At 56.7% G+C, this 12,575-nt stretch overlaps 1 protein-coding gene across 1 annotated transcript; it reads left to right on the top strand.

Moving 5' to 3' along the window:
• The first annotated feature begins 4,261 nt into the window (after window positions 1–4,261).
• LOC144731476 (uncharacterized) lies at window positions 4,262–11,834 on the top strand. Its single transcript, XM_078612546.1, has 2 exons — window positions 4,262–5,666; window positions 10,480–11,834. Exons 1-2 carry the CDS (start codon window positions 4,395–4,397, stop codon window positions 10,489–10,491), a joined length of 1,284 nt encoding a protein of 427 aa, XP_078468672.1. The 5' UTR covers window positions 4,262–4,394; the 3' UTR covers window positions 10,492–11,834.
• Window positions 11,835–12,575: the final 741 nt, after the last annotated feature.

The raw sequence follows: 12,575 nt of genomic DNA, 5'->3' as shown, positions 1-12,575 counted from the left end.
TTCTACGTGACTTTACCGAAAGAACCAAGAAGATGAATCCCTGCAGTCACGAAAGCTTTAAATCGAAACCAGGCTACAGTCTACATTATGGACTGCCAGTACACTCACTCCGATTATGAACCAGGCTACAGACTACAGTCATGCTTTTTTTTTATTATTTGTATTCATTTTTTTTTTTATTGTTATTTTTCTATCTACGTGACTTTACCGAAGGAACCAAAGAATATGAATTCCTGCAGTCACGAAAGTTTTAAGTTTTTAAACCCGCCAGATCCTTAACGCTAACCCTTGTGTCAACGTGGCCTTAATTAATCATCAACAGATTTAATTTTACTACTTTAAACCCCAAACATCCGGACTTCACTTTAATGTCATTCCTTCCTCTTAGCCTTGAAACCAATCTATAAACGCAAGTCGTAGCCCTAACCCTTTAGACCAAACCTTAACCATTATATATCCTTTAGACCTTACCGTAAAACTAACCGCCTCACCAGGGTTTCATTTCTCAATCGGTATTTTCCGGAACGCTGGCTTTGAGTAGGGGTTAACGGTGCAAATGCATTAACACGAGGGTGCAAGGGGTGCCTATCCATGTGTAATGAGTTCATTTTAGGCGCACACACTTGTCTCTTAGCTACTCCAGCGTGACCCAGCCAGGTCGCTGCTGGCGGTCCGCTCACTGTAGGCCTTCTCTTCTTGGCATCTTCACGAGGCGTCTTCATTCTCCGCAGGAACAGCCCCGAACCTCCTGAGGAGGCTGCTTATATGGGGCTCGGCGTGCCCGGGCCCCACCCCGGCCACGCCTCCCTTCGAGCACCCTCTCGAAGCCCCCCTGCTGTCCACGTGCCCCCCGGGGGCCCCCTGGACCCCTGGCCCCCACTAGGATCCGGTCACGTGTCCAGCACCGGCCCTGACGTCATTCCCGCCTCCAGCCGGGATGACGTCATGTGTGTGTGTAGACCCACGTGGTAGTAATGCTCCTGGCACAGTGACGTCATGCGTGTGCACACAGTAATGATACCACAATCATTACATCACCCTTCCCCATGTAAAAAAAACCAGCCGTCCCGGCTGTGACAATACAGAAAAACAGTGTGCCTCCAACAACAACATCAATAACCAGCGACGATAACAATTACCGCGAGAACATATGTACACGCACCGAGAGGGGGTAAAAGGAAGAACGTATGGGACGAGGGGAACAAACAACAACACATGTACACCGAGAAGAACTGGTCAACCCGCTTATCCCTCAGCACAGCCCACCCATAGCAAATTGTACGCACGCACCGACATATGAAAGTCACTGTTTGACAATGGCGTAGGCAATCAACAAGGTGTGAGAGTCATGCACAGTGGCCAGTCTTCGAACGAGTTCGCGTGGCTGAGCCCCCAGGGGAGGCAAGCACGCTCTCCTTGGAGGTCCTGAGGGAACTCGAAAAAGGCCACGGCCCCTCCCCAGGAGTCGGGCAACAAGATGAGCAGGAGTGATGTACGGGCACTCCACTTCCCCCTTCAAGTCCACGTCAGCACAACCGGCGACTCCAAGGGCGGCAGGTGCAGGAATCCTGTGACGAGAAGAACCACCTCCTGAGGCACAGCACCACAAGCCCGTGCCTCAGCTCGTCGGACACAACATCCACCCGGCCCAGGGAAGTGGAGATGATCGTATTCCGCCCGGTGGAAGGAAGAAAAGCAAAAATACACAGATTCCGACGCGTTGGATGCACAACCAACACCGGTAATCAAATCAATCACACAACCACCCCATGGATGGCAGGGTCTCACACCGCTCTGCTACCGTTCCACCCCACAGGCGGCAATAGGGCGAAAACTGAAAGTCTAACACCCACCTACACACACCACTTAACATTCTGGACGTCTCCCTACGTCCCAGGTCGAGAAGTCGCACTTCAGGGTCGACCCATGTACTGGCTCAAGGAAGCCACGCTTCAAGGTCGAGCCAGTAAGCTGCACCCAAGGTATAACGTTGGATGTCGTACAACATCCCGGGTCAAGGAAGCCATGCTTCCAGGTTGACCTATGTACTGGGCAAAGAAGTCTCACTTTTTGAAAATATGTGAAATCAACGTGGCACCGAAAAAGAAAAATGCCTGCTCTTGCCCACAAATAGTTCACACGTACAACCCCCACATCCCCGAGGCGACCCGTGTATGTCCAAAATGGCGGGCGCATGCGCAACCCGCGTCCCTACGGTTTCCCCGCGCGCGCCCAAAATGGCGGCCCAATGCGCGAACATCTCCGCGGTTTCCCGCGCGCGCCCAAAATGGCGGCCCAACGCGCGAACATCTCTGCGGTTTCCCGCACGCGTACAAAATGGCGGCCGTATGCTCGAAGGCAATCTTCGCGCACACTCATATCCCCGCGGTTCTCCCCGCATTTGTATCGCAGTATACTCCTTTGGGAATCACAACGGACAATCCATGTCCCATGTTTACACCCTCCGACGTCTCTGCGCGTCGCCGCAGCCCCCCGCACACATCAGCCGTAGCGGGGGAAATTTAAAGCGGTATCTCTCCAAGACTCGTGTTGTAGCAATCAGCTGTCTCAACCGAGCTGAGAAGACACCTCGCTCACATGCTCCTCCTCGCAATGCAGCCCCTGGCTGCATGCAATCGAGCGGAGGGAGCAACAACAGACAGGAACCCACCGGTCCTGCCAACCAAAAATCCCTATGACATTAACCACGGGATTTCAGCACCAAACTCAAAAGCAACTCACCAAAAGCTCCCTGAACCTCTGTTTCACTGTTTCAGACGTGCCTCGGAGTGTCTCGAACTCCGGGCCGTCAGGTCAAGCCGCCAGCCACAGCATGACGGGACCACACTCATGTTAACATGCAACCATAACAGGGGCATTCTGTGCAGAATCTTTGCCCCAGATAAGCCACAGCCAGCAGCACAATCCAAATCACTGGCCCCATATGTCATCGTCACAATCTAACGATCCGTACCAAGGAACACAACAATGCACCTCACAACCCTTATCCGTGCAGAGACACATTATATGCAGTACGTACAGTCCGCACATCGCGATCGCGAGAAAAGCCCCATACAATAAATACATCGTTAACAAATTGCAATCACAACAACAACAACAAAATGTAGATCTGACCAACAAAATAAGCCGATGTAACACTGCGAGCTAATAACACGGCAACCCATGGGACATTAAAGGGCCTCGGGACACTCGACACAACCGAATTAATCATTAACTGCCCCATCAAGATAACGATTTTCGTATTGTGAAGAGTGATATAGGCGTATATTTTAAGTTAGGAGGAGAGTTGGAATGACTGTCCGAAACACAGCCCTAATTTTCGGCAATAAATTAATGCGGAAAGCCGTTCCAATTTACAATTAAAGCCGCATCCCTTTCGTAAATCGAGGGAGACCTGTAATGAACCGCGATGGAAGTGGTCATGTGGTCAACTTGCAAGGCCTTTTCCTGACATGATGATGGTGGTGTGAATCTACTTATTGGACGAGGCAAGGGTTGGTGGATCGCAGAGATTTGTGCAACTCCCAAACCCACGGGGCCGCTGGGTGACCAGGAGATGCTAAAACAACGAGTGGGTTTGTGAAACCCATCTGTGCAGACGGACATCTAAAGCTTGTTATGCGTGGTTGATTTTCTCCGTGTACTCCACTGCGCTAGTGACCTGCGAACAGCTACAGGACACAACTAGACTCGGCAACGAGTGATATGCTTACTGATCCTGGGCCCCCCCTTGACCAATCTGTACTGACCAGCGTGACTGACGTGGCATGGGGAGGCTTTCATCTGTCGGACAAAACACATTTAAAATATATTGGACAAACATCCAAATACAGGTACTTTTTTTCTTCCATTATCTGGAGCAGTGTTCATTGCAAGGCCCGTGGGCCACTGGCGGCCCCTGGCGGCCTTTAGTGCGGCCCCTGACGTGCGGTCCCGACAATACGCAAATGTAAAAACACCCCCATCATGCTATCGAACCCAGTGGTTTCAAATGTGTGGCGGCCCTCACACTGCTGATGGTGTATATTTGGCGAAAGTGGCCCTCCTCTGATAACGAAATGTTACTTTGCTGGGTTTTTATTGTGTGTAGCCCTTGGTGACCGGGCTGAGCCAATCAACTATTTGAACTTGAGGGTCTGGTTTAATCACATGTGTAGGGGTGTCAGGGGAAGGATTCCCACCAATAGATGGGTTAGGGGGAGGGGTGATCGAGGTGATATAAGGAGAGAACGGGCGGGAAAGGGGGGCCTTTTGCGGGAACGGGATTGGGACGGCTGGCGACAGGTGTGAATGGAAGGAAAGGAATAAAGGACGAGACCCCTGCAATCTCGTGTCGGCTCCTCTCTACATTTGGTGGCAGCGGTGGGATCCTAATGGCTACAAAGAAGAATCCTCGCGGGAGGGAGCCGAGGGAGGAGGAAGCAGGGGCCGGGGATCCTTCACATCCTGGGCAACAAGGGGGCCTGCTGTCAGAAGCAGCAGAAGGGGGCCCGGATCGCCTGGAGGATCGCATGGAGGACCGCATGGCCCGCGTGGAGAGGGCGCTCCAGGAGCTCTTGCAGAGGCTCCCTATGGGGGGCCCGCCGGCACCGGGACCCCCACCCCCACGCGTACTACGGGAGGAGAGGCCACGGGAACCGGACGCCGACCAGCCGGCCGGGCAGGAGCCGCAACCAACCTCGTCACGCCAGCCGCCGCCGCTCCCGCCAAAATTCCCAGGGCTAAACACCCAACACGGAGAGCAGGTGGCCGGACGGCCGCGTCGGCTGGGGCCCGTCGACAAGTTTGTGGCTGAGGAAGAAGATTGGGAGGAGTTTGTCCGCCGATTCGAGGCTGCCTTCCACGCTCTCGAGTGGACAGACGAAGAGGCCCTACGAGCGCTGCCATCTGTTCTGGGCAAAGAAGCACTCTCCTCTTACACCTCCCTTCCCTCGCACAGCAAGTCCACGCTACAGGCGGCCTACGAGGCTTTGGGGGAGATCTATTGCCCGGCGGAAGGAGCCTTTAAACGGTTCCAGGATCGCCAGCGAGGGGCTAAAGAATCCCCTTTAGCCTACAGGGGGGCGCTGCTCGTGTTGGCGAGGAGAGCTTTCCCTCGCCTGGCTGAAGAAGCGCTCGAGGACCTCGTGGTCGAGCACCTCATCGCCTACGCTTGCCGCGCCGGCGTTGTAATGCCCGTAGTCACGCCGGAAGAACGCACCTCGCTGTGGGCTGCCCGGACCATCCAAGCCCACGAGCAGGTCATGGGCCGGGCGCCACCCGTGGGCCCGGTGGCTGGCGCGGCGGGGGGGAACAGCCGAGCCGTTGCCGCGGCGCTACTTGGTCCAGCGACACTAACCGCCGAACCTGCACCGTCACCACAGGCTGCCGGTGGGGCATCTGGGGACGGACCGCCGACGTCTGAGACGGAGCCATCGCTGCGGGAGGTGTACGCGGCGATCCGGGGACTGGCGGAGCAGAGGGACCAGCCGCCGCGTCGCTGGCAGCCGCCTCTACAACATCGCGCCGAGCCCCCCCGACGCAACGCCCCGTGGGTCTGCCACCGTTGTGGTCGCGAGGGGCATGTGGCGAGGGGGTGCCGCACGGAGCCGGAGGCCGCCAACGTCACCTGGAACCTGCCGGGGCCGAACGCCGACAGGAGCCAGGCGAGTGACGCCGTCTCACCCGGCCTCTCGGGCGGGCCGGGTAATTACAATTCCGACGCCGCGAACTCACCGGGAGTCTCCTCGGGGTGGGCGCCGGTGGTGTCGTTTCCCGGTCCCCGCTGTTCTGGTCGGGGGAAGGGGATAGCGCCGGGGCCTGTGGTCGCATCGCGACCCGGAGTGGCGTCGCGAACGGACGTGACGTTGCGTCCGGAAGTGACGTCGCGGCCGGAAGTGGTGTCGCGGATCGCGCCGGGAATTGCGCCGGGGCCGTGGACCGCGCCTGGAATCGCGCCGGGGCCAGGGACCGCGTCGGGGATCGCGCCGAGGCCGGGGACCGCGCCGGGAGTCGCGCCGACGCCGGGAGGGACGTCGCGGGCGGAGGTGACGTCGCGGGCGGAAGTGACGTCGCGGCCGGCAGCGACGTCGATGCCGGGCGTGACGTCGCGCGCGGGCGGGGTTTCGCGGGCGGGCGTGACGTCGCGGGCGGGCGTGGTTTCGCGGGCGGGCGTGGGTTCGCGGGCGGGCGTGACGTCGCGGGTGGGCGTGGTTTCGCGGGCGGGCGGGGTTTCGCGGGCGGGCGTGACGCCGCGGGTGGGCGTGGTTTCGCGGGCGGGCGTGGGTTCGCGGGCGGGCGTGACGTCACCGGCGGGCGTGACGTCGCCGGCGGGCGTGACGTCACCAGTTACCTGCAACGCCGGCGAGTTGCCAGGGGCAACGGCCCGGGGGCGGAGGCAGCCCACACGATTGACATTGCGCCCTGGAGCAATTCCACGACCCGCCTCACCACCGCTTTGCGACAGAGCGAGACGGAACCAGGGGGACCACGCCCCCGTGACAAAGGAAAGGGAGGGGCTCACGGGAAGGCCCACCCCCCAGTCCCCACCGCCCCCTACAATGGGGGGGCCCCCCCACACCACAAGGGGGGCCCATCCTACGTCACCTAGGGGGGGCAATTTGCACTACATAGAGAGCCCAGCCCGCAACCCAGGGGTAAGCCCACACTATGTAACAAGGGCGCGTTCACCCTGCTGTGACGCACTCCAAAGGGAGGAACCCCATCTTCAGTCCATCCACACCCATCCCCCATCATTTCACCATGCACCACAGGATAACGAGACGCCGCCTGGTCAGTGGCCGGACTCAGCCACACAATGGAGGAAGCTGGCAAGGCGGGTGGTAGCGGCCACGTCAGGAACCTCGGTCCTGGTCGGTGAAATCGCGGGAGTGTCGGCACGTATCTTGGTCGATACGGGGGCATCAGCCACGATCATCTCGAGCACCATGCATGAGATGCTGCCGGATAAAATCCGACCTTTAGTCCCCGTCAAGACAACGTTCATTGCAGCAAATGGAGGCAGCATGGGCTTCCTGGGCCAGGTTGAAGCCCCGATACAGATTGGGCAGCTTTCGGTAGCAGGACCCATCCTTGTCTCCGCAACGTTGCCCGTACCCTGCCTGTTGGGGACGGACTTTCTGAGGCGGATGCCAATGAAAATCGATCTGGCCAATGGGCGGGTGGAAGTCCAGGGAACGCATCTCCATTTCCTAAAGGCGGAGGGGGCCAGCCGGGGTGTACCCTACGTGCAGGCTCTGGTCAGTAAGTCTGTCTCCATTCCCCCGGCAGCCCAGATGCTGGTTCCGCTGCAATATCGGTCCCCCCTCGTGACAGCCCGACCAGACTCACCCATCCTGGTGTCTCCGGCGTCAGCGGCCATGGATCGTCATGCGCTGGTGGGGGCCGAAACTATTGTACAGAGGAACCAGCATCTGTTCATTCAGGTGCTGAACACCTCCGATAGAACAGCGACGGTGCAGGAGGGAACAGTTCTGGCCCACGTTAGTCCCTTGTCACTAGGAGCCCCAGGGACAGAGCCCGAGCTTGTAGGCAGCATCAGCCAGTCCGAGGACAGAGGGGCCAAATCGTGGATGGACCAGCTGGCGGGGCCTGAGCCGGGATTGCCGCCCGACCAGAAACAGCAGCTGCACTCGTTATTGCAGGAGTTCTCGGACGTGTTCAGCCGGGGACCGTTCGACCTAGGGCGCACAAATCTGTCACAGCACCACATCAACACGGGAGATGCCGCACCCCTGCGCCAAAACACATATAGAATGAGCCCAATGGAAAAAGGGCACATTCAACAAGCGGTGCAGGAAATGCTGCGGGCCGACATAATTTCTCCATCCTCGAGTCCCTGGGGGGCACCGGTGGTCCTAGTCAAGAAGTCAGATGGGTCACTGAGATTCTGTGTGGACTTCCGACGCCTCAATGCCGTCACGCTGGCCGACGCATATCCCCTACCACGTATCGACGACTCATTGGATGCACTGGCGGGAGCAAAATTTTTCAGTACGCTGGATTTGTTGTCCGGGTTCTGGCAGGTCCCACTAGACGCGGACTCCCGGCCTAAAACAGCATTCCGGACACCACAGGGCCTGTTCGAGTTCAACTGCCTGCCTATGGGCCTCCAGACGGCGCCGGCAACGTTCCAACGCATAATGGAGTTGGCCTTGGCAGGCCTCCAATGGGAAACGTGCCTCATCTACCTGGACGACGTCATTGTTTTCAGCCGATCATTCGAGGAACACATTGACCGATTGCGTCAGGTGTTCCTGCGGTTCCGGAACGCGAACTTGAAGCTCAAGCCGTCGAAGTGCCACCTTATGCAGTCGTCGGTACGCTACTTGGGCCACGTCGTCAGTGAGTCGGGAGTGGCTACAGACCCGGAAAAGACGGCCTGCGTGAGGGCCTGGGCTGTTCCCACAACGGTTCCGGAGGTACGCCGGTTTGTGGGTTTCGTTTCTTACTACCGCCGGTTTGTGCCCAACTTCGCAACCATTGCCAAGCCCTTGCACGTGTTGACGGCGAAGAACCAGAGGTTTTATTGGGGCCCTCTGGAGGAAGAGGCATTCCAGCAGCTGCGCTCACGTCTGACAGATGCACCACCATTGGCCTTTCCGGATTTTGGCCTCCCCTTTATCCTGGACACGGACGCCAGCGATGTGGGCATCGGCAGTGTTTTGTCGCAAGTCCAGCAGGGTCGGGAGGTGGTTATCGCCTATGGTAGTCGCGTGCTTTCATCAGCGGAGCAGCGCTACTGCGTCACACGTAGGGAACTCCTGGCAGTCGTTCACTTTGTGCAGCAATTCCGACCCTACCTGTATGGTCGCAAATTTACGGTCCGCACTGACCACGCGGCCTTGCAGTATTCGCTCCGCATCGACCAGCCTTCGGGCCAGCTGGCCAGATGGATAGAACGCCTGCAGGAGTACAGGTACCAAGTAGTGCATCGCAAAGGGACCAGACATGCCAACGCAGACGCATTGTCCCGACTGGTGCCCCAGGGCCCTTGTGCATGCACCACAGGCGGGGCACGCTGCAAGGAGGCGAGGCCGGAGGGGACGGTCATCGCTCCCGTACGCACGGCGGAGGGCGCACAGGGTGAGGTCCAGCTGACCGACCACGACCTGGGGCTGACCTTGGACGATTGGAGACGGCTACAGCTGGAGGAAGCCCCACTGCGAACACTACGCGCCTCAGCAGAGGCAGGGGGGGAGGAGTACATCGTATGGGAGGATCTCCTCATGCGATGGGACCCGACAGGGCGCCGGCGATGCCTGGTAGTTCCGGAGTCGCTGCGTCAACAATTGGTTATGGACGTACACGGCCGCCAGCTGCTGCACCTGGCAGGGCGGAAGACACTGCACACATTACAGGGTCGGTACTTTTGGCCAGGTATGACCGCTGACGTGCATCGATGGGTCGCTACCTGCGTCGAATGTGCGCGGCGAAAGCCGCCACCCCGGGTAAGCCGGGCGCCCCTACAGCCCATCACGGTGACCAGGGTCAACGAATTGGTTGCGTTGGACATCTTGGGACCGCTGCCGGTCACGCCACGGGGAAATAAATACCTGTTGGTCGGAGTCGAGTACTGCACGAGGTGGCCGATGGCGTGGGCCCTCCCGGACCAAACGGCACAGACCATCGCCGATGCCTTCGTGGGAGGCTATGTCCTTGATAAGGGGGCACCGGAGCGGTTGCTCACGGATCAGGGCAGGAATTTCTCCTCGCAGCTATTGAAGGACGTCTGCTCTATCCTGGGCACTAAAAAGGTCCGAACATCTCCATATCATCCCCAGACCGATGGGATGGTAGAGCGGCTTAACCGCACCATAGCGGCCATGCTGTCCCAAGTGGTGGACGAAAACCATTCCGACTGGGACCTCCACATTCCATCGGTCTTAGCGGCGTACAGGGTGGCCCCACACGCGGCGACGGGGTTCTCGCCGTTTTTCCTGATGTACGGACGGGATCCCGTTCCGCCTATTGAGGTGCAGCTGACGGACATTCCGGCAAGAGCCGACGCATGGCCGAAGGCACTAAAGACCTCCCTCATTTATTTGAGAGAGGCCCGCCAAGCAGCCGAGGCCGCATCGGCCGCGAGCCAAGAGAGTAATGTACGGATACGGGAGAGGACAGTGACAGCCAAGCCCTTTAAAGTCGGGGACCAGGCATGGCTACACTGTCCTCAGGTGCCGGTTGGCCTCTCACCAAAGCTGCACCGACCCTGGAAAGGGCCGGTCGAGGTCATCAAAGCACTCCGACCGCAGTGCGTCCAGGTCCAACTGGGTAAGCGACGATGGTTTGTACACCCCACCCGCCTTAAGCCATACATCTCTCCACCGTCATCTTCACCAACATCACCACCAACATCACTGCCAACATCATCATCATCCCTACCCAGGCCAAGGTCGCCGACCACCACGCGCCGACCGGCAGGGGGTTCGGTGCCCTGTGTTCCCTTGTCACCTACAGCACCCCATGTGAGGCCTGACGGAGCGGCGGCACGAGCGGGGGCCGGAGAGACAGCGGCGCCAGGCAAGGCGACACCGGCACCACCGAACCAGGGACCGCGACGAGAGGGCCTTCGAAGGAGGGGGCCGCCACGGTCATCTGCTGCCTGTGGATGTCCGGGCTGTTACGGGATGCTGGCTGGAGACCTGGGCAGGCCGCGCAATTGATTTGTTGTGTTATATTGCATTGTATGGTTGTGGGGGGGGGTAAGGGCTGTCGTCACTGTCAGTGGTGGGAGGCATGGGGAGACTTAAATGGTCCATGGGGGAGGCAGAACCGAGGACGGTTATTTTTTCTCCGGGGGGGGGGGGGTGATGTAGGGGTGTCAGGGGAAGGATTCCCACCAATAGATGGGTTAGGGGGAGGGGTGATCGAGGTGATATAAGGAGAGAACGGGCGGGAAAGGGGGGCCTTTTGCGGGAACGGGATTGGGACGGCTGGCGACAGGTGTGAATGGAAGGAAAGGAATAAAGGACGAGACCCCTGCAATCTCGTGTCGGCTCCTCTCTACACATGCATTAAATCTGAAGCTTAAACTAAAATTGTTACTTTACCAGGTAAGGCCCACTGAGCTATGTGGCACTTTTCATAAGCGACCTGGCCACAAATGATAGCTCAACGAAGTGGCTTATCATTAAGTGGAAATGTATAGTAGCCGAATACTCTAAACGCATGTTGATTCTAAATGTGGATAGCCTGGAGAAATATTCACGCGACCAGAGAGAACATGCAAATTCCAAATATGCAGGTATGAGGGTTGGGATTTAGCCAACGACCTTCTGTATACCAGGCAAGATACTTAAAATCTCGCTTCCGCGGTGCCATTATCCAGGGTTGCAGTGGTGTCTGCTCAGTATTCTGCCCTCTAAGCCACATGGCTGGATCTCCAAATATGCATGTTTTTAATGTATGACACTGCGTAGATAAGCTGTTCTAGTCAGCGTGACCCTGTGCTGAATTCACGTGTTTGCATACTTTTTTGGATCAGGACATAAAGCCATTAAGACACCATGTGAAACATGGTCTCTTGTGCAAGGGCGATAAAAAAAAGTCGCAAGGAATCTATGGAAGTGAATTTTGTTGGTAAGTTCTGTAAATACAACTTTTCCCACTCCATGCCCTGCAAACAGCTCCAGTAGCAAAGCTTTCTTATAAAATTTGGACCTGTATGCTTCATATTTTTATCGATGTTAAGTAACTTGCTTAGCTTTCTTATACTTTGCACTCATATCAGTTTTTGTATTTGTTGTTGTGACTTTCTGACCCGCCCCTACTGGACATTTATATAAAAGAGCTTCATAGCTCATTGTATTCTTCCATTCTAAACAAAGATTTTGATTCTGAGTTTCTGCTCTGAAGAATACAAACATATCACACGAACAGCTTTTATTCAAGTTTGTATACTTTAGGGATGGTGAAGGCTTTGCAAGGCCCTTCATCCAGAAGTGATAATGAAGTAGCCACCTTCGGGGGTTATAATGGTGGCGCAGTGCTTTGTCCACTCCATTGCGAGCCCGGGATTGATTCGGGGCCACGGTTACAGTGACATCAGAATCAGTCCTGACCATCCCTCTTCCCCTTTTCACCAACCTGCCCCCTATCACTGACCCTGGCAGAAATCAAACGCTAGCCTAATTGTAAAGCTAGCATACCATATACATACAATTTAAACAAAATATGCAATTAATTGCACAGATTTGTCAATGCCATGGTTACAATGATGACCGCCTGCGTTGCGTGTTGACCTAGCAACGTTTAGCCCTCATTGTATCGCCGCGTGGGTCTTCATCACGAAATTCCTAATTACAAAGTGCGCGTTTTCCTAGGTGGACAAGTCCTCTTGTTCCCTGTCTTTATTTCACCAATGCCGATCCTGACGTGTCTTCAGTCGTTCACCTATTCTGATTGTAGAAGAACAAAACTGCAAACGTGGAAAACATGGATGGTCTTTGAATTTAATTAATTAATCCCACGTGGGCAAAGAAAAACATGGTCGTTTTGCGGCATTTAACAAAAGGGTTGCTACCGGTCGCCGCTGATGCCGTTGGTAATATACG

This window comes from Lampetra planeri, chromosome 2, assembly GCF_965212315.1.
Source record: "Lampetra planeri chromosome 2, kcLamPlan1.2.h2, whole genome shotgun sequence".
Taxonomy (NCBI): Eukaryota; Metazoa; Chordata; class Hyperoartia; order Petromyzontiformes; family Petromyzontidae; genus Lampetra; species Lampetra planeri.
This window is presented reverse-complemented; position numbering and strand designations above follow the sequence as displayed.

What these genes read in the sequence shown, in the direction of transcription:
- LOC144731476 (XM_078612546.1), top strand. Translation starts at nt 4,395, where the DNA reads ATGGCTACAAAGAAGAATCCTCGCGGGAGGGAGCCGAGGGAGGAGGAA.